At 43.5% G+C, this 22,651-nt stretch overlaps 1 protein-coding gene across 2 annotated transcripts in view; it reads left to right on the top strand.

Moving 5' to 3' along the window:
- Positions 1-22,651, top strand: part of cdc7 (cell division cycle 7 homolog (S. cerevisiae)) — a 97,821-nt gene that overhangs the window by 29,327 nt on the left and 45,843 nt on the right. Inside the window, exons 3-4 of one of the 2 annotated variants that reach the window (XM_043698773.2) lie at positions 3,222-3,308; positions 15,188-15,323. In XM_043698773.2, coding sequence (XP_043554708.2) covers positions 3,222-3,308; positions 15,188-15,323 — 223 coding nt within the window. The remainder of the gene's footprint in view (positions 1-3,221; positions 3,309-15,187; positions 15,324-22,651) is intronic. The other variant, XM_043698774.2, reaches the window with a different exon arrangement.

Below are 22,651 nucleotides of genomic sequence, written 5' to 3' on the forward strand. Positions count from 1 at the left end.
TTAGAATCATCGAATCCCTGCAGTGTGGAAACAGACCCTTCGGCCCAACAAATCCACATCGAACCTTCAAAGAGTGACCCACCCAGATACATTTCCCTCCAGCCTATTATCCTATATTTACTCCTGACTAATGCACCTAACCTACGCATCCCTGAACATACGGGCAATTTACCTAAGCTGCACATCTTTCGATTGTGGGAGAAAATCCATGCAGACACTGAGAAAATGTTCAAACTCCACACAGACAGTCACCTGAGGTTGGGCTCAAACCCAGGTCCCTTGAACTGAGAGGCAGCAGTGCTAACCACTGAACCACCGTGCTGCCCCAGACAGTCAGCCGAGGCTGGAATCGATCTCTGGTATCTGGCACTGTAAGACAGCAGTCCTAACCACTGAGCCACTGTGTCAGACAGCTGGACAACACTGCAGAAACTTGATCACCATCATTCACAGCTGGATGTGGCAGGACTGCAGAGCTTAGATCCGATCCTTTGGCTTTGGGATCATTTAACTCTGACAATCGCCTGCTGCTTATGCTGTTTGGTAGTTTCACAATGTTGGCCCCTCATTTTTAGGTGTGCCTGGTGCTGCTCCTGGTATGCCTGCTGCACTGTGTATTGAACCAGGATTGATCCCCTGACTTAATGGTAATGGTAGAGGTGGGGGATATGCCTGACCAATTCTGCTGCTGTTGATAACCCACAGCCCCTCATGGATGCTCAATATTGAATTGTTAGATCTGTCTGTCCCATTTAGTACAGTGACAGTGCCACACAACATGTAGAGTATTGTCACTTTAAAGGTGGGACTTCGTCTCCACAAAAATTGTGCAGTGGTTGCTCTTAAGGACATCATGGCCAGTTGCATCTGCAGCCAGCAGTTTGATAAGGATGAGTTTAAGTATGATTTTCCCTCTTCTTGGTTCCCTCCAACCCCTGCTGCAGAGAAAGTCTAGCAGCTATGTCCTTTAGGATCTCACATGCTCGATCCATAGTATATCCTGCAAAACTATTCTTGGTGGACATTAAAATCCCCCTCTCACTACATTTTGGGATCTTGCCACTCTGTTTCCTCCATGTGTTCAACATGGAAGTGCACTGATTCATCATTTGAAGGCAGATGGTATATGGTAATCTGCAGGAGGTCTCCTTGCCCATTATTTAACCTAAAGCCTTGAGACTTCGTGGGGTCTGGAGTCAGTGCTGCAGATTCCCAGTACAAAGCAAAATGTATGCCACTGTGCCACCACCTGTAGTGGGTCTGTCCTGCCAGTGGAGTCTGGGACGTTGTCTGTAAGGTATGATTCCAGGAATATGACTGTATTTCATTTCTTTGAGTCTTCATAGTGAGTGAATTTAATTTGCTCATTTCCGAGGGCAGTTGAGAGTCAGCCACATTGCTTTGGGTCTGGAGTCATGTCGGGCCGAGAGTGTGGTGCTGGAAAAGCACAGCAGGTTAGGTAGCATCCGAGTAGCAGCAGAATTGACGTTTTGGGCAGAAGTACTTCATCAGGAATGAGTTTCTCTGCAGTCATGTGGGCCAGACTAGATGAGGAAAGCAGATTTCTGTCCCTGAAAGACATTAGTGAGTCAAATGGGTTTTTTTCTGACAATCGACAATGCTTTCGTGATCATCAGTAGATTCTTTAATTTCAGATTTTTTTCTTGAATTCAATTCCACCATCTGCCACTGTGGGATTCAAGCCACTCACTGAGTTTCTGGATTAATAGGCTTGTGGTAATCCCACTAGGCCAGAGCTTCCCCCTCTTCATAAATTAGCTGCAATGGTAGTTAGTTTGAATCCAGTAAATAGCTGCCATTTTGGTATTCACAACATGTGCACATATGGAGTAAAGTTGTTTTTAATTGTGGTGTGAAACAACTTTAAAGTTCAAAGAAATTTACTTGATACTACTGAGCTAATTTCTGATCAAATAATGTCTTCACTAATTTGCATTGGTTGTAAGCCAGTTTATGCTGTTGTAATATTGCCTACTTTCTTGAATTGTCTTGCACACATTTTGCGACAGGTCTGCCAAAGATCTGAGGCAAAATTGAAGGCTGGGAGGCATTGAATAAGAGGGGTGTAATTATTTGTGGTGTTTCATGAGTTGCAGTAATCGTCTTAAGAATTGCTGCTTAGACTACTTGTGCATGCTTTGCTCCTTTATCCAAAGGGCATTCGTGGGGTTTTCTTGTGCCATGGTAGTGTCCCTATCACAGTATCAGGAGGCCTAGGTTAAGCACCACCTGCTCCAAAAATGTGTAACAACATCTCTGAACAGGTTAGGGAAAATAAGTTAAACATTTTATTAAGAGCATTGGTATCCTACATTCAGCATAAGGCTCTGATTTCAATTTTGAAAAGAGACTTTTAGCTGTTTATACAGTGACACTGTGTCTGATTCAAATCATTGTTGCAGAGTAGTTGAACTGCCAAAAATTGAGGTTTTTTTAAAAATTCTTTGCCAACTTTTACCATGCTTGGGCGAGGGAACTGACGTTATTTAGTCCCTTGAAGCTTTTGCGTTATTCATTCTGCAGTGCATATTTCACCTTTTGACTTCCCAGAACTTATCAATGTTCCTTTTGGTTATTACTGGTTAGCTGTTTGCTATGCTGCTAGATGGATTATTGAGATTGTTACAAGTAGATAAATGTGGAGAATTACAGCACCTTTTATCTGACTGAGGTTACATTGATTTTTATACAATCTGCAGTTTAGACTGCCTTGCCTTTCCAACTGAAAGTTAATATGTCCTAATCATACAAATCTGAAGAACTTTGGAAATTGTATTGGGAGTGGTAGAAGAGAGCAGTCTTAAATATACTGGTAATATTTAATGTTGGTCGAACTCTGCAGTTGCTAGTCACAATGTTGCTTGTCCTATGGGTTCATCTATGGACCTTGGCTGAATTTTGTCAGTTTGTTGATTGCTGAATGGAGCATTATGTAAAATAAATATACTGTCTTATTAACTGCATTGATTTTCCAATTTGCTACACATTGTGACATTGCTTGTCTAAGAACTTCATAGTATTCAAAGACAGTGTTTTATGGAAAGTCTTTGAGTAGGCTCCTTTTTAGCCATTTAAAAAAATTCAGACAAATATTTAAAGGAGAAAATGTGAAATATTTAAATTTATTAATCAGGATAGTGTATTTTAATTATAATTAATCAAAGAATACTGCACTAACAAGTTAATTGTTTTTTTAATAGCAGAGATTAAAATGGATATTGACAGACTATATGAAGTAGTACCTCAGTTATCCAAGATCTTTTTCATAGAAGATAAAATTGGTGAAGGTAAGTTCGCATTTAATTGCAAATACTTGGAAACAATAAACTCCTTTTTGATCTTGATCTTTTATATCTTTTGATATTGCTCTCTGGCACACCCCAATGAAATACTCTTGTTCCTAACCAAGCCTTTTATGGGAACTGTTTCAGCAATCAACTGTGATGTAAGTCTACATCAGGATTTTAGTTGAAGGGGTAAGGACTGATTTATTAGATTCTGGCAGACGCATCGAAAAACAGACCTGATGTATGCTTTGATATATCATATACTTTAGAATTGTATAATTTATGAGAATTTCAACAAGCAATTTTGGCAATATAGCATGAGCAGAGCAAATGCATTCATAATGAGATTTTCTTAAGGTCATGGATCAGCATTATCTTTTTCAAACTGAAGAAGACTCCACTTACAAATACACTGGTACTTTCTTCTCCCCACCCCAATAATTATTCCATTAAGTCATATAACAGTCAGTTTTTTTGTTAAGCCTGTCATTTAAGGGTGTGACCATAAGACGCAGGAGCAGAAGAAGGCCATTCAGCCCATGTATTTGGTAATTCAGTGAGATCATGGCTAATCCATGATCCCCATAATCTTTGATTCCCTTACTAATTTTAAAAATTTATGCATCTGTCTTAAATATAGCCCTCTGTAGTAATGATTCCACGGTGTCGCTATCCTGTACGAAATGATTCCTCCTCATCTGTTTTAAATAGGCAATCCCTTACTCCTGAGATTATGCCCTCTGTTTGCATACTCTTTGCAAGGGACAACAACCTCTCTGCATCTACACTGTCGAACACCTGAAGAACTGTATAATGGTTCAATAATGCCAGCTCTCAATTAGTAAAGTCCCAACCTACTTTACGTCTCCTCAAAAGAAAATCTATCTCTGTAGCTAATTCTTTAAATCTCCTACCTGCCAACCCATCATGTCTAGTGAACATATTAACCTTTAGCCCCATTAGTTTCCGAAATATTTTTTCTCAAATGAAATTTATTGTTTATTTCCTCAATTGCCTTGGGCCCCTTGATTATTTAATTTTTGGAATATTATTCATGTCCTCTAATTTGAAGATGATACAAAATGAGATTTGAGAAGATTTATACTTGGGTTGAGGTTCTGGATGTAGGTTTGCTTGTTGAGTTGGAAGGTTCATTTTCAGACGTTTCGTCACTATACTAGGTAACATCTTCAGTGAGCTTCCGGACGAAGCATTGCTGATGATTCCTGCTTTCTCTTTATATGTTTGGGTTTCCTTGGGTTGGTGATGTCATTTTCTGTGGTGTCATTTCCTGTTCTTTTTCTCAGGGGGTAGTAAATCGGGTCCAAGTCCATGTGTTTGTTGATAGAGTTCCGGTTGGAATGCCATGCTTCTAGGAATCCTCATGCGTGTCTCTGTTTGGCTTGTCCAAGGATGGATGTGTTGCCCGAGTCGAAGTGGTGGTCTTCCTCATCTATATGTAAGGATATTAGTGAGGGAGGGTCATGTTGTTTTGTGGCTAGTTAATTTTCATGTATCCTGGTGGGTAGTTTTCTGCCTGTTTGTCCAATGTAATGTTTGTTACAGTCCTTGCACAGTATTTTGACATTAGTTTTGTTTGTTTTCTGTTCAACTTCATTAGCTGCTGTTTTAGTGTGTTGGTGGGTTAGTGGGCTACCATGATGCCAAGGGGTCCGAGTAGTCTGGCAGTCATTTCCGAAATCTCTTGGACATAGGGGAGAGTGGCTAGGATTTCTGGATGTGTTTTGTCTGCTTGTTTGGGTTTGTTGCTGTGAAATCTGCGGACTGTGTTCATTGGGTACCCGTTCTTTTTGAATACACTGTACAGGTGATTTTACTCTGCTTAGTTCCTCTGTGCTGCAGTGTGTGGTGGCTCATTGGAGTGATGTTCTGATGCAGCTTCGTTTGTGGATGTCGGGGTGATTCTGTAGTTCAATATTTGGTCTGTATGTGTTGTTTTCCTGTAGATGCTGGTTTGACATTCCCCATTGGCTGTTCGCTCTACTGTGACATGGGGAACTTCAAACCAGCATCTACAGGAAAACAACACATACAGACTAAATAGTGAATGAGAGAAGCAATCACCAACATCCACAAATGAAGCTGTATCAGAACATTATTCCAACGAGCCAACACACACTGCAGCACAGAGGAATTACGCAGAGCAAAGGAAAATCACCCATACCGTGTATTCAAAAAGAATGCGTACCCAGTGAACATAGTCCGCAGATTTCTCAGCAACAAACCCAAACAAGCAGACAAAACACATCCCGAAATCCTAGCCACTCTCCCCTACATCAAAGACATCTCGGAAATGACTGCCAGACTACTCAGACCCGTTGGTATCATGGTAGCCCACAAACCCACCTACTCACTAAAACAGCAACTTGAAAGACCCTATACAGACAACAAGACAACATTTACAAAATATTGTGCAAGGACTGTAACAAAAACTACATTGGACAAACAGGCAGAAAACTAGCCACAAAATGACATGACCCTCTCTCGCTAATATCCTTATATACAGATGAGGAAGGACACCAGTTCGACTGGGGCAACACATCCATCCTAGGACAAGCCAAACAGAGACACGCACGAGAATTCCTAGAAGCATAGCATTCCAACCTGAAGTCATCAACAAACATATTGACTGGGACCTGATTTACCACCCCCTGAGAAAAAGAACAGGAAGTGACATCACCAGAGGAAATGACATCAACCCAAGAAACCACAAACATATAAATAGAAAGCAGGAATCATCAGTAGTGCTTCATCCGCAGGCTCACTGAAAATGTTACCTAGTATGGTGACGAAATGTCTGAAAATGAACCTTCCAGCAAACCTACATCCATGGCACGAAGTATTTACTTAACTCCTCTGCCATTTTCTGGTTCCATATTATTATTTTCCAGCCTTGTTTTTTGAGGCATTAGCATTCACTTTGGCCTGTGTTTTCCCTTTTATCCATTTAATTTATGATCCCCAACATATTATTCTAGAAAATTGCCTTAAATACAGTCTATGAATTTGTCTTCATGACTACATTTGCCAATTTGATTTTCTGCAATAGGCTCATGGTATTATTGCAGGACTATTAATCCAAAAACCCAGGTATTGTTCAGGGCACATGAGTTTGAATCCAGTTGTGGATGGTAGAATTTGAACTCCATATAAATCTGGAATTAAGTGTTTAATGATGACCATGAATCCTTTGCCGATGATGGAAAGCCCATTTGATTCACTAATGTCCTTTAGGGAAGGAAGTCTGCCATTCTTACCTAGTCAAGCCCACATGTGACTCCAAACACAGCAACATGTTGACGCTTAACTACCCTCTGGGCAAATAGGGATGGGCAATAAATGTTGGCTTAGCCAACAATCCCTTCATTCTGTGAACAAATTTTTAAAAAGAACCAAAAAATTGAAGACCTAGACATAAACTAAATACTTTACTTTGACATGAAAGGCTAGAAATATGCAACAATCAACTGGTTTCTTTTAGCAGAAACAACCAAATACTTGAGTGCTGAGAGTGTAAGGAGTCCAGTAATAGATTCTTTTAAATTTGTATTCTTCGCAATTTTACAAAAGATCACCTGAATTGCAGAAATATCCCCTAGAATATTACTCACCTAAACTATGACCTCACTCATGACTGTTAAAATCCTGAGTTATAGTTTCATTTGCTTTCCCCATTGGTTTTCATTCTTCATAAATCATAGCTACTTCAGAACTATGTGGACTTTGTGGTGTTCCACTTAAATGCTCTTCACATGATCCTTGTTGTCATCAACAAGCTCCAAGAGTACCTGCAGTTTCACAGTGCTCATCTTGGTTGTTAACTTTTATTCAACCTTATTTAGAAAATTAACTTCAGACTCTCAACCTGCCATCTGAATATGGAGTACTGCTTACTTAGCACTTGCTTTCCTCAGCTGTTGGATGTCCACTATCTCTTCCTTATCTATTGAGTTTTACTACATTGTTGTTTCTATTCTCAAAACCTTTTCTTCCCCTTTGCGAACAGTTTCCTTATTTCCTCTTCTTAATGCAGAAAATGCATACTTTAAATGGCTAAAATTAAAGCTAAGGATTTCAACAGTGGAACACATCAATTTCCAAACATTATGGATTCAGATGTTTTTTGTCTAGAATTTATTAAGAATTATTTTTCTTGTTGTAAAAGGATATCAAAACATTTTGGAAAATAAGTCAGTTTTTTTTTTGTCTGATCATAAAAATATGAAAAAGAATCATAAGTAACTTAAACCTTCCTGACATCACATTAGAATAAGTGTGGAAATGTTTGAGGTTTCTTGAGCCACTGTTATCTTAATTTCTGAAATTCTTGGACTGTTCTGTGATAAAAATATAAAGTTGTGTCTGTTCTGTTTGCAAGTACAACATAGTCCAGCTACCCAGGTTCATACGGATAGACCTGGACAATTGATAAATATCACACTGATCCAAGATTCTGTAACCACCTTGAATGTTCTTCATGAAGTAATTTGTCTTGTTCAAAATGCTGTGGGATGTCCTAAGGCATTGTATAAATCCAAGTTTCATTCATATTTTCCCCCTTGTTTCATATTATAGAATCATAAGTTGCCTGTTCATTTTGCTTTGTGATTTCTTTTTTTGGTTGTTTTCCCCTGGCAACCAGGCTTCTGTGTGTACCTCAACCAATGTAGTATATTTTAATAAACCTGGATGTATTACATTGCTCGTTTTGGGATCTTACTGCCTACAAATTTGGCTCAGATTTTATAACAGTGCCTATATTTCAAAAATACTTCATTGGCTGTAAAACATTTCACGATTCCTGAGTTTGTGAATGATAATATAAATGCAAGTCCCTTTTTATTTTTACTGATGAAGTGATTATCTTCCATTGCTAGTGTAAATTTCTCCCTGTTTTGACTGCAGTAGCTGCTGATTTTATCTATGATGATGTACCAAAAAAAGTTTAAATTTGTTTTCTTTAAATGTGCTTACAAGACAGGACCTGATTTCTAATGGCATCATTCTGGATTAGTGGTGCTGGAAGAGCACAGCAATTCAGGCAGCATTCGAGGACAGGGAAAATCGACGTTTCGGGCAAAAGCCCTTCATCAGGAATAAAGGCAGAGAACCTGAAGCGTGGAGAGAGAAGCTAGAGGAGGGTGGGGGTGGGGAGAGAGTAGCACAGAGTACAATAGGTCAGTGGGGGAGGAGATGAAGGTGATAGGTCAGGGAGGAGAGGGTGGAGTGGATAGTTGGAAAAGGAGCTGGGCAGGTCGGACAAGTCTGGACAAGAACAAGGGGACAGTGTTGTGCTGGAGGTTAGAAACTAGGATGAGGTGGGGGAAGGGGAAATGAGGAAGCTGTTGAAGTCCACATTGATGCCCTGGGGTTGAAGTGTTCCGAGGCGGAAGATGAGGCGTTCTTCTTCCATGCGTCTGGTGGTGAGGGAGCGGTGGTGGAGGAGGCCCAGCACCTCCATATCCTCAGCAGAGTGGGAGGGGGAGTTGAAATGTTGGGCCACGGGGCGGTTTGGTTGATTGGTGCGGGTGTCTTGGAGATGTTCCCTAAAGCGCTCTGCTAGGAGGCGCCCAGTCTCCCCGATGTAGAGGAGACCGCATCTGAAGCAACGGATACAATAAATGATATTAGTGGATGTGCAGGTAAAACCTTGATGGATGTGGAAGGCTCATTTACGGCCTTGGATGGAGGTGAGGGAGGAGGTGTGGGCACAGGTTTTACAGTTCCTGCAGTGGCAGGGGAAAGTGCCAGGATGGGACGGTGGATCGTAGGGGGGCGTGGACCTGACCAGGTAGTCACGGAGGGAACGGTCTTTGCGGAAGGCGGAGAGGGGTGGGGAGGGAAATATATCCCTGGTGGTGGGGTCTCTTTGGAGGTGGCGAAAATGTCGGCAGATGATTTGGTTAATGCGAAGTTTGGTAGGGTGGAAGGTGAGCACCAGGGGCGTTCTGTCCTTGTTGCGGTTGGAGGGGTTGGGTCTGAGGGCAGAGGTGCGGGATGTGGACGAGATGCGTTGGAGGGCATCTTTAACCACATGGGAAGGGAAATTGCGGTCTCTAAAGAAGGAGGCCATCTGGTGTGTTCTACGGTGGAACTGGTCCTCCTGGGAGCAGATATGGCGGCGGCGAAGGAATTGGGAATACGGGATGGCATTTTGTAGAAAATGTCAGTGTCAAGTCGGTCGTCACTGATGGAGATGGAGAGGTCCAGGAAGGGGAGGGAGGTGTCAGAGATGGTCCAGGTAAATTTAAGGTCAGGGTGGAATGTGTTGGTGAAGTTGATGAATTGCTCAAACTCCTGTCAGCAGAATGCAGGTGAGTGGCCATGATGGGGGCAGAAGTGACATCATCAATCAGTGTGGGGGTGGTAGCTGCATCAGCCGCATGGCTAATGGTGTTTCCGAGGCCAGGGGAATCTTCTGGAATGTTTGAGGCGCGCTGGTTATGGAGGTGGGTGGGTAAAAGTTTTATGGAGGTGGTACTGTCACTATCCCCACTCCCCAGAACCCCGAGGGGAACACTCCCACAGCCACTTCCCATCATGGCCACTCCCACAGCCACTTCCTCCCCTCACATCATCGCTGATGCCACACGCTCAGTGACTTCCACCACCCCTACTGCCCCGTCTGCCACCATTTCCGCCCCCACCAGCGCCACTCACCTGCATTCTGCTGACACACCCCCCACAGACCCCACTGTCACTATCCCCACCCCCCAGAACCCCGAGGGGAACACTACCCCGCTCATGACTCTACCCCCATTCCCCCCACCATCACACCCACTCCAGGTACTGACTCCGACCCCACTCCCAGCTCCACACCCACACCAGCTCCCAGCCCTGCCGAGTTTTCACCATCCCTCCAGACCTCCCCCTCACTGAGGACGAACGATCAGTCATCAGCAAAGGACTCAACTTCGTTCCCCCTCCGATCACGCATCAATGAATTTAATACACGCCGTGACATCGAACAATTCTTCCGTCGCCTCCGCCTCCGAGCTTACTTTCACAATCAGGACTCCCGCCCACCTTCCGAGGACCCCTTCGCCCACCTCCAACGCACTGCATCCACCTGGACACTCCGTGCTGGCCTAATACCTGCCCTCGACCTCTTCATTTCCAACTGCTGCCGGGACATTAACCCCCTCAACCTGTTGACCCCCCTCCTCCACTCCAACCTCTCACCATCACAACGCTCAGCCCTCCAATCCCTCTGCTCCAATCCCAACCTCACCATCATGGCAGCGGATAAAGGGGGCGCAGTGGTAGCCTGGCGCACTGACCTCTACATCGCTGAAGCCAAACGCCAACTCGAGGACACCTCTTCCTACTGCCCCTTTGACCATGACCCCACCCCCCATCACCAACCCATCATCTCCCAGACCATACAGAACCTCATCACCTCAGGAGATCTCCCATCCACAGCTTCCAACCTCATAGTCCGGGAACCCCGCACTGCCCGGTTCTACCTCCTTCCCAAGATCCACAAGCCTGACCACCCTGGCCGACCCATTGTCTCAGCATGCTCCTGCCCCACTGAACTCATCTCTACCTCCCTCGACACTGTCCTATCCCCCCCTAGTCCAGGAACTCCCCACATACGTTTGAGACACCACCCACGCCCTCCACCTCCTCCAAGACTTCCGTTTCCCCTGCCCCCAACGCATCATCTTCACCATGGATATCCAATCCCTCTACACCTCCATCCGCCATGACCAGGGCGTCCAAGCCCTCCGTTTTTCCCTCTCCAGACGTTCCCAACAGTACCCTTCCACCGACACTCTCATTCGTTTGGCCGAACTGGTCCTCACCCTTAACAATTTCTCCTTTGAATCCTCTCACTTCCTCCAGACCAAAGGGGTAGCCATGGGCACACGTATGGGCCCCAGCTATGCCTGTCTCTTTGTTGGCTACGTAGAACAGTTGATCTTCCGTAATTACACCGGCACCACTCCCCACCTCTTCCTTCGCTACATTGATGATTGCATTGGCGCCACCTCGTGCTCCCGCGAGGAAGTTGAGCAATTCATCAACTTCACCAACACATTCCACCCTGACCTTAAATTTACCTGGACCACCTCTGACACCTCCCTCCCCTTCCTGGACCTCTCCATCTCCATCAGTGATGACCGACTTGACACTGACATTTTCCACAAACCCACCAACTCCCACAGCTACCTGGATTACACCTCATCCCACCCTTCCTCTTGCAAAAATGCCATCCCGTATTCCCAATTCCTCCGCCTCTGCCTTATCTGCTCCCAGGAGGACCAGTTCCACCGTAGAACACACCAGATGGCCTCCTTCTTTAGAGACAGCAATTTCCCTTCCCACGTGGTTAAAGATGCCCTCCAACGCATCTCGTCCACATCCCGCACCTCCGCCCTCAGACCCAACCCCTCCAACCGCAACAAGGACAGAACGCCCCTGGTGCTCACCTTCCACCCTACCAAACTTCGCATAAACCAAATCATCCGCCGACATTTCCGCCACCTCCAAAAAGACTCCACCACCAGGGATATATTTCCCTCCCCACCCCTCTCCACCTTCCGCAAAAACTGTTCCCTCCGTGACTACCTGGTCAGGTCCACGCCCCCCTACGATCCACCGTCCCATCCTGGCACTTTCCCCTGCCACCGCAGGAACTATAAAACCTGTGCCCTCACCTCCATCCAAGACCCTAAATGAGCCTTCCACATCCATCAAAGTTTTACCTGCACATCCACTAATATCATTTATTGTATCTGTTGCTCCCGATGCGGTCTCCTCTACATCGGGGAGACTGGGCGCCTCCTAGCAGAGCGCTTTAGGGAACATCTCCGAGACACCCGCACCAATCAACCAAACCGCCCCGTGGCCCAACATTTCAACTCCCCCTCCCACTCTGCCGAGGATATGGAGGTGCTGGGCCTCCTCCACCACCGCTCCCTCACCACCAGACGCATGGAAGAAGAACGCCTCATCTTCCGCCTCGGAACACTTCAACCCCAGGGCATCAATGTGGACTTCAACAGCTTCCTCATTTCCCCTTCCCCCACCTCATCCTAGTTTCTAACCTCCAGCACAACACTGTCCCCTTGTCTTGTCCGGACTTGTCCGACCTGCCCAGCTCCTTTTCCAATTATCCACTCCACTCTCTCCTCCCTGACCTATCACCTTCATCTCCTCCCCCACTGACCTATTGTACTCTATGCTACTCTCTCCGCACCCCCACCCTCCTCTAGCTTCTCTCTCCACGCTTCAGGTTCTCTGCCATTATTCCTGATGAAGGGCTTTTGCCCGAAACGTCGATTTTGCCTGTCCTCGGATGCTGCCTGAATTGCTGTGCTCTTCCAGCACCACTAATCCAGAATCTGGTTTCCAGCATCTGCAGTCATTGTTTTTACCTTCTAATGCCATCAGTCAACAGTGAGAGTTTTATCAGAATCATACAGTAAAAAAGGAGCCCTTCAGACAATCCAAGTCTGCACCAACCCAAAAAATACTACTCTAAATCCACCCGAGTCACACTCGCCAGCATTTGGCCCATAGCCTTTGATGTTGTAACATTTAAATAGCTCATCCAAGTATATTTTAAAGGTTGTGAGGCTTCCCACCTCAACTACCCTCTTAAGTAATGTATTCCAGATTCCCCACCATCCTTTGGATGAAAACAGATTCCATACATAGAATAATAGAGATGTACAGCATGAAAACATACCCTTCGGTCCAACCCATCCATGCCGACCAGATATCCCAACCCAATCTAGTCCTACCTGCCAGCACTCGGCCCATATCCCTCTCAACCCTTCCTATTTATATACCCATCCAGATGCCTCTTAAATGTACTATCCTCCGCCACTTCCTCTGGCAGCTCATTCCATAAACGTACCACCCTCTGCGTGAAAAAGTTGCCTCATGGGTCCCTTTTATGTCTTTCCCCTCTCACCCTAAACCTATGCCCTCGCGTTCTGGACTCCCCCACCCCATGGAAAAGACTGTCTATTTATCCTGTCCATGCCCCTCATGATTTTGTAAACCTCTATAAGGTCACCCTTCAGCCTCCGACACTCCAGGGAAAGCAGCCCCAGGTTATTCAGCTTTTCCCTATAGCTCAAATCCTCCAACCCTGGCTACATCCTTGTAAATCTTTTCTGAACCCTTGCAAGTTTCATAACATCCTTCTTATAGGAAGGAGACCAGAATTGCATGCAATATTCCAAAAGTGGTCTAACCGATGTCCTGTACAACCATAACATGATCTCCCAACTCCTGTACTCAATTCTCTGACCAATAAATGAAAGCATACCAAACGCCGCCTTCACTATCCTATCTACCTGCGACTCCACTTTCAAGGAGCTATGAACCTGCACTCCAAAGTCTCTTTGTTCAGTAACATTCCCCATGACCTTATCATTAAGTGTGTATGTCCTGCTCTGATTTGCTTTTCAAAAATGCAGCACCTCGCATTTATCTAAATTAAACTCCATCTACAATTCCTCAGCCCATTTGGCTCATCTGACCAAGATCCCGTTGTAATCCAAGGTAAATTTCTTCGCTGTCCCTTACACCTCCAATTTTGGTGTCATCTGCAAACTTACTAACTATATCTCTTAGGCTCACATCCAAATCATTTGTATAAATGACAACAAGTAGTGGACCCAGCACCGATCCTTGTGGCACTCCACTGGTCACACGTCTCCAATCTGAAAAACAACCCTCCACCATCACCCTCTGTCTTCTAGCTTTGAGCCAGTTCTGGATCCAAAAGCTAGATTTCCCTCGTTCCTTTTACCTTAAACGTATGCCCCCTTGATATTGTCCCTACAATTAACCAGAACAGTGCTCTCTATCCACACTGTTCATGCCTCTTAATCATACACCTCTCGATCAGGTCCCTTTTCAGCCTTCTTTGCTCCAAAGAAAACAACTGAAGCTTCTCCAGCCTCTCTTCATTGTTAAACTGCTCCATCCCAAGCAACATCCAAGTGAATCTCTTCTGCATATCCTCCAGTGCAATCACATACATATTGGTGACCAGGACTGCACATAGTACTCCAGCTGTGGCCTAACCAACGTTCAGTGCAGCTCCAGTGTAATCTTCCTGCTCTTACCATGCCACAGCAAATAAGGGCAAGTGGTCTTCCTGCCACCTTAACTCTCTTTATTAACCTGCCACCTTCAGGGATCTGTGGACAATCTCTCTGTTTCTCTGACCTTTCTAGTCTCCTGTAATTCATAGAGTACTGCCTTCCGCTAAAGCTACCAGGATCAAATTCATCTGACACTGATCTACCTATTCTTACCAACTTATATATACCCTTCAGTCATTGAAAACCTTTTCACTGACAACAACCAGGCCAATCTTCATGTCATTGGCTTACTTATCATCACCTTTCTGTCCCCATTTTCTTCTATATGATTTTTATGTTTATAAACCAAAAGGGACCAGCATTGATAACTAAAAGAAAAATGAATCGTCTTGCCCCACTGCTTGATATTAGATTTCTGGTATTGGAGTAGTGTTCCAAATATCTTTTTAATGTAGGCTTCGTGGTATGATGTGCACTAACGCACAGTCAAATTGACTGCTTTTATCAAAATCCACCTGCTTTTGCTGTACATATTTTTGGAAGCTGGGACACAACCAGTTAGTTTGGCGCCAAGCATTGTAAACTGTACAGTTTAAAATCTCTTGAGTTTTTTAATGGCATGCAAAATATGTGACTCATTGCTTCTAGAGATTCTATATATATTTCTTTTTGTATTTTGTTTACATGTTTCATATGTAGGTACCTGGCTGCAAAATTTGACAAACTCTTGGTTATTTCAGAAAAAGTTGTTTTTGCTGTTTAAGATTTATTATTTCTAACTTTTCTCAGGTACATTCAGTTCTGTGTATTTGGCTACTGCTCAGTTGAAGTCAGGAATGGTAGAGAAGTTTGCACTTAAACATCTAATTCCCACGAGCCATCCAGTGCGAATTGCTGCTGAACTTCAGTGTCTGACAGTTGCTGGGTCAGTATCAACACCTATATTTTTCTGTTGCTTCATCTGTCAGCTTTTGCACAATGTGTCGAAGCTAATGACAAAATTTTATTTGCATGACTGTTCTCTGAATAGCAGCTACTTAACAAGTTTCCTATCTGCTAATTTTTTGCATCCAATTAGTAGTGGTATTCTTTTATAGGAATGTAAACAAAACAGTAAAAATGGAAAAATGCAAAACATTGGTCATATTTCATACAAAGATATTTAATGATCCTTTGCTTTGTTGAAAATATAATGAATGCTTTATAGAAATTCTGTACTTTGCTTTGTGGTTGTAGAAACACTGTTTTGACTGCAGATTTGACCGAGGTATTGTTAAAATTCCATGTATGTGGCTCTATCACTATGCTTGTTTGAAAAGAAATATTTGGAGCAAATATGCTGAAATCTAACTTTAAATCCACAATGATTTTTGTCCTAATTTTCAAATTTCTATAGTAAGCCTATTATGTCCAGGTATATTATCAAGCCATCATAAGTCATACAGACCTAAACTAGGAATCTGACTGACAAATGGTAACATTACAAATTGAGAATATGCTTTTCCTTTTTTCCTAATTTCTCTCAATAGCCTCTTGAAGGTGGTGAATTGTTATTGAATACAATTTTACTAATAGTACTTTGGATGCACCATTTTTAATTTTGAGTTCTAGACAGTATATTTTAGAAAGGAACTTGACTATTGAAGGCACCGATGTTAAACTAGTCCTGTACTTAATTCTTGTAATATCTTTCAGTAAGTTCCACTGAAAATATAGTGATGAAGACTAAGACCTCGTTTACTGTCTGTTCAATACCACAATCCTTGGGATGAAGACAATATGAATTCTACTTGTTCAGAGTATTGCAGCAAGGATCATTCGCAAAGGGATTCATTCTAATACCAACTTAGGTCCATACTTAGTTGCACAAAATTGGGGCGGGACAGTGGTTAGCATTGCTGCCTCTTGGCGCCAGGGACACTGGTTCAGTTCCAGCCTTGGGTGACTCTTTATCTATGTGGAGTTTGCACATTCTCCCCTTGTCTGCATGGGGTTTCTGAACAGTGCTCCGGTTTCCTCCCACAGTCCAAAGTGCAGGTTAGATGGATTGGCAATGGAAAATTGCCCCATAGTATTTGGGGATGGGCACGCTAGGTGGATTGCCAGACGATAAATGTGGAGTTACAGGGGCTGTGGGATGTCGATCTGTGTGGGTGCTCTTCAGAGGGTCTATGTAGACTTGACTGGCTGAATGGCTCTATCTGTACTGTGGGGATTCTATGCAGATGTACATTTACTCAGCAGTCACATGAGCCCCATTTCTCTTTAAAGTCAAATGACTTGTTTTATGGTGACCTTAGACACCATAAGATTTATTGGATCTCTGCTGTAGTCTTTCATAATAACAGACCCCTGACTCAAGACAGTTAATGTCTTCTCAATGGATAATTTAATGTAGACCAGCCACAAAGTGACACTGGAAAGACCTGCTGATATCGTGATAATGTATATTACTGTATGAAAAGAGGGAGATGGAGAAGAAAGTAGTGCCAATAGCTTTCAAACAGTATTGTCTTTTAAAGCTTTATTTAAAGTTGGTCGTTATACAGTTGGTGAAGGTGGGTTCAAAGTTGGCCTGTGGTTTTTCATGAATTTCCATATGATTCATGGTTTAGATTCTTTTTGATAGATGACCATGCAAGTAAACTGCCACCCTAATGCCACTCATCAAAATAAACTGAAAATAAACAGTCTGATGCAAGACCTGGAACTATACAGAAGGCCAATAACGTCTGCGATGACAAACTCACTTAATAGGAGCTGAAGGAGACCATTCTGCTGCTCAAATTTGCTCCGCCATTCAATAAATCATGGCTTCCCCGATTGATTGCTCCACATTCCTGCCTATTCCAATAAGCTCTCACCTCCTGGCATATTAAGAATCAGTCCATCTTTGCCTTTTAAAAAAAATTCAAAGACTCTGCTTCCACTACGTTTTGACGAACAGTGTTCTGTAGATTTTCAAAACTTAGACCCCTTATTTTGAAACAGAATCGTAGTTCCCATATGGCAACAGAGTAGCAACAGAATAGCAGGGCTGCATGCAGGCTCTAGTGCCAGGTGCTCATCTGCTCCCAAATGCTTTCTTTACTTTTCCTTTTTTTGTTCATTTTCTTTAAAGCCTTTTGTGACAGTTTAATCAGTGGCATTAGGGTGGCAGTGAAAGCAGGCCAAGTGCAGAATGGCAGCAAGCTCCCAACAGGCAGTGGGGGTGGACGTGATTCCTCCCGGTGTTTGGAGGCCGCAGCAGCAAGGATGTAGCTCAGCATTCGGGACCAGCGGCAGCAAAGCTCTTCCAGCAATTGGAGGTGGCAGCAGCGGACAATTCAAGATGGTGGCACCATCAAGGTGACATTTGGAGAAGGGCGGTTGGAGTGGGACCTCTGGTTGCAGTCGGCCCAGAGCAGGGATTCCTGGCATTGACAAGGCGGCAGCGGAGCCAGTACGCTTCTGGTTACAGTCACGGCAGGCCCGGAGCAGGAACTCTGGTCATCGCCGAGGCAGCTGCAGCAGTTGCTGATTGTGGTAGGACCTGAGCCAGGGGCTCCTGTTTATCAGTGAGGCAACAGCGGAGCCACGGACTCCTGGTTGTGGTCGTGACAGGCCCAGAATCGGAACTCCTGATTATTGACGTGGCAGCTCCTGGTTGCGATAGGCCTGGTCTCCTGGTTGTTGGTGAGGTGTAGGCAGCAGGCAGCAGAGCTGGAGACTCCTGATTGTTGGGGGAGAGTGGGTTCAACACAAGACCCAGCATCAGTGTTGGCAAGATGGGCCCAATGGCAGAGAGGTGGCACCTAAATCGTGGAAACTCCTACATTGGTGCTTCCAGTGCAGGCGGTGGAGGTACAAATGTTGTTGGTAAGCTGGCTCAGGCCACACAGCGGAGGCAGTAGAAAATGATGGACTGTCCTTTTTCACTCTTAAACTATTCAAAATAACACTGGATTGTGATGACAATTGAAGGTTCTCTCTGTATTTTACTGTATTTTACACTGTAAAATGCAAGTGACAATAAATTATCCATTTCAATTCAAATATCTTATCCACATCCACCTCTCTAAAGACCTGTCAAGATTTTGCTTGTTTCAATAAAGTCATCCTTGATCATCCATTTAACATATCGGTACACCTTTGTGACCTTTTTGTGTCCATTTGATAAGCTCCCATTGCTGTATAATTACTATTAGTGGGCCTGTGAGCACATCTCACAACTGATTTCTTATCTTTATCATATCTCATTTCTCCCTAAATATGATGTCCTGAACTTTGTTCATCCTTCTGTATTGTGCTGATACGATTACTTATTAATAGAGCCAACTCTCCACATTGTCCTAGTTTTGTAGCCTACCTCAATATCTTGTTTCCTTCAATATTCATATCCCCTATCAAATTATGTCACTCTGCAGCCAAGTCTGTGCGATGATATTAGATTGTATTTATTCTTTCATGATCAGTCATCTGTTGTTTTCACTGCTGCATGCTTTCGGCCATAGACCCTTCAGCTTTTTCCTTCAATTATTTTTGTAACCTTTAGCCTTACCTGTTGATTTAATCTTAGGGTAGGGTAGAAAGCACAAACCTGTCAGTTTTTAAACGTTATCTCTCTTGCTGTGTCGCTGTGCTCTGCTTTACCACATCTTCCTAAATTTAACCCCAACCCTCAGTATTTGGTTTAAAAGCTTCTTTCATTTGCTACTTATGCAGTATACTACTAGAACACCAGCTATAGCATGGTTCAGGTGTAGCTTCATCCCAACATATGGTTCTCATTTTCCCTAACATTGGTGCCAGTGTCCCAAGGACTAGTGTCCATTTCTCCCACACCAATCTATAAGACAAGTATTCATTATTGTAAACCTTGCCATAATTCAGAGATGACTATCTTTTTGAGTATTTATTTCTGATACTGCCTGTACAGAACCCCTCTCCTTGACCCACCAACATCATTGGTACCTATATGGACCACTGAGTGTTCCCCTTGCAAATAGATTTAATGCAGGTGGGAAGACTAAATTAAATGGTAGAACCTGTAATAGCATACAAAGGGATCAACATGTAAAGGTCCACAGTGCCTGAAAGGAGCAGCACAGTGAATGAGGTGTTCAAGAAGTCAGATGATATGTTTGCCTTCATCGGTTAGGGAATATTGTATAAAAATTGGTGAGTCATGTTGCAGTTGTATAAAACTTTAGTAAGGTCGCATTTGGAATATTGTGTACACTTCTGGTCACCAGATAACCAGACTGATGTAGAGGCTTTAGACAAGGTATAGAAATGGTTTAGCAGGATGTTGCTTGGTTTGGAGGGTATATTAGCTGTGAGGAGAGAAAGGACAAACTTGGTTTGTTTTCACTTGAACATCAAAGACTGAGTGGTGACCTGTTGGAAGTTTACAAAATTGTGAGAGTCAGAGTCTTTTAGGCAAAAGTGAGGACTGCAGATGCTGGAAATCCGAGTCGAGATTAGAGTGGTGCTGGAAAAGCACAGCAGGTCGGGCAGCATCCGAGGAGCAGGAAAATCGACGTTTGGGGCAAAAGCCTGATGAAGAAAAACGTTGATTTTCCTGCTCCTCGGATGTTGTCTGACCTACTGTGCTTTTCCAACACCACTCTAATCTAGTCAGAGTCTTGTCCCAGGGTAGAAATGTCAATTACTTGGGGATGTACGTTTAAGAAAAAGCAGGGTAAGTTTAGAAGACATGTGAGAGGCAGGTGTTTTTACAGACTGTGGTAGGTGTGTGGAATGTGCTGCCCATGGAGGGGGACAATGGCAATGTTTAAGAGGCATTATGACTGATATATAAATAGGCAGAGATAATAGGGGTACAGACAGCAGAGCAGCAAAAGATTTTTAGTTTAGAAAGGCATCATGTGTTGGCACAGTATTGGTGGTCAAGAGGGCCCATTCTTTTGCTGGACTGTTCTTTGTGTATCTAAAGTTCTTGATTAGTGAGGGGATTGAAAGTTGCAGGGGGAAGGCAAGAGAAGGGGTCTGATAAACACCACAGCCATGATTGAATGGTGAAGCAGACTCAATGGGCCAAATGGCCTAGTTCTGTTCCTAAAACCTATTTTGATGGCTGAAGCAATTTGCTGCATTTTTTATGCATATGTCTGGTGGCATGGAGAGTTTCTCACTATTCAGCAATGAATTGATGATTGAGGGGCTATAGCTTGTTAATTTGTTTAGTAACACTCAGTTCACCAAATTTATATTCAACTTCCTAAGTTAGCAAATGTGCCAAACAAACTGGATGTCGAGCATTCTCATCGTAGAAGTCAAAGATGGTGCTTGGTGAAATTAGCTCACTGCTAGCTGTGAAGAGCCCGTGGGTAGGCGGTTGGTGTGGCGGCATGCTCCTTTTGCTGTTTTCACCTGGAAAAATAGGTTCCAGCCACTCCTTATGACTCGAAATCTCCAGTCCTGGCAACATCCTGGTGAATCTTTTCTGAACCTTCTCCAATTTAGAAAACCGCTAGTGTGATACCCCTATTCAAAAAGAGGAGGCCAATTAATGGGTAACTATAGACCAATTAACCTAACATCTGGAAAATTTTTAGAATCATTTATTAAGGAAGTACGAGTAGAACATTTGGAAAATTATAATTTAATCAAGTAGAATTAGCCTGGCTTCATGAAAGGGAAATTGTGTCTTTATTAGAGTTTTTCAAGAAGCCTCAACCTTCTCGAAAAGTTGGGGAAGGTTGAGGGGAACCTTTAGCCCGAGGGGAATCAGTAGATTTGCCACATTTGGACATCCAAAAGACATCTGACAAGGTACCACACAAAAAATTAAGTCATATAATAAGACCCTATGGTATTGGCATGAATAGAGAATTGGCTCATGGGCAAGAAACAGCGAGTGGGGATAATGGGTTCTTTTTCAGGTTGGAAACCCAATGACCACTGCAGGGATCAGTGCTCGGACCGCCACTGTTTGCAATAAATTTTTATTGACTTTGAGGAAGGAAATTAATGTTACTCTAGCCAAATTTGCAGGCAACACAAAAATAGGTAGAAAGTTGAGAAGAATGTAATTTACAGAAATATTGATATGCTATGTAAGTGGGCAAAAAGTTGACAAATGGAATATAACGTGGGAAAATGCAACGTTTATTTTGGAAGAGGGAACAAAAGAACAAAATATTACTTAAATTGAGAAAGCTGCAACACAAGAGGACTTGTGGGTGCTTGTGCATGAAACACAAAAAGATAGCACTCTGATGCAGCAAGTTATCAGGAAGCTTAATGGAATGTTGGCCCTTACTTCAAACGGGTTGGAGTAGGGAAGTCTTAATGCAGCTGTACAAGGTGAGACCACATCTGGAGTATTGTGAACAGCATTGATTCCCTTATTTAAGGAAGTATATCATTTCATCAGTGACAGTTCAGAGAAGGTTTGCTGGGATAATTGCTGGCGTGGATGGATTGTCTTATGAGCAAAGGCTAAACAGGTTGGAACTCTACTTAATGAGTTTAGAAGAATGAGAGGTGATCTCATTGAATCTTAGAGGATTCATAAGGGTAAATGCTGAGAGGATGCTGCCCATGCCAGAATATTGTGAGTAATATTGGGCCCCATACCTCAAATGTATTGGCCCTGGAGCAGGTCACGAGAATGATCCCAAGAGGCTTAACATGTGGAACATTTGAGAACTCTGGGACTATACTTAATGGAGTTTAGAAGGATGAGGGGGGTTGGAGAGATCTGATTGAAACTTACAGAATACTGAATAACCTGGACAGCGTGGATGTTGGGAAGATGTTTCCATGAGCAGGGGTGACGAAGACCTGAGGGCACAGCCTTCGAGTAAAGGGAAGACCCTTTAGAACAGAGATAAGGAGAAATCTCTTTAGCCAGAGAGTGGTGACTCTGTGGAAACTATTGCCACAGAGGACTGTGGAGGACAGGTCATTAAGTATATTTAAAATTGAGATAGGTATATTGTTGATTGCTAAGGGGATCAAAGGGTACAGGGAGAAAGCGGGAAAATGGGGTTGAAAAACCTATCAGCCATGATTGAATGGCAGCGCAGACTCCATGGGCTGAATGGCTGAATTTCTGCTCTTATGGTCTTGTGACCAAAGGGCATAGTTTCAGAATAAAGGGGTGTCAATTGAAGATGGCGATGATGAGGAATTTCTTCCCTGAGGGTTTTGACCCTTTGGAACTCCTTGCCACAGAGCTGCAGGGGCGGAGTCCTTGTGTATTTTTAAGGCTGGGGTAGATAAATTCTTGATCAGTAGAGGAAT

This window comes from Chiloscyllium plagiosum, unplaced genomic scaffold (assembly GCF_037043375.1).
Source record: "Chiloscyllium plagiosum isolate Xiang-an unplaced genomic scaffold, Cpla_swu_hap1 HiC_scaffold_9, whole genome shotgun sequence".
Lineage (NCBI taxonomy): Eukaryota > Metazoa > Chordata > Chondrichthyes > Orectolobiformes > Hemiscylliidae > Chiloscyllium > Chiloscyllium plagiosum.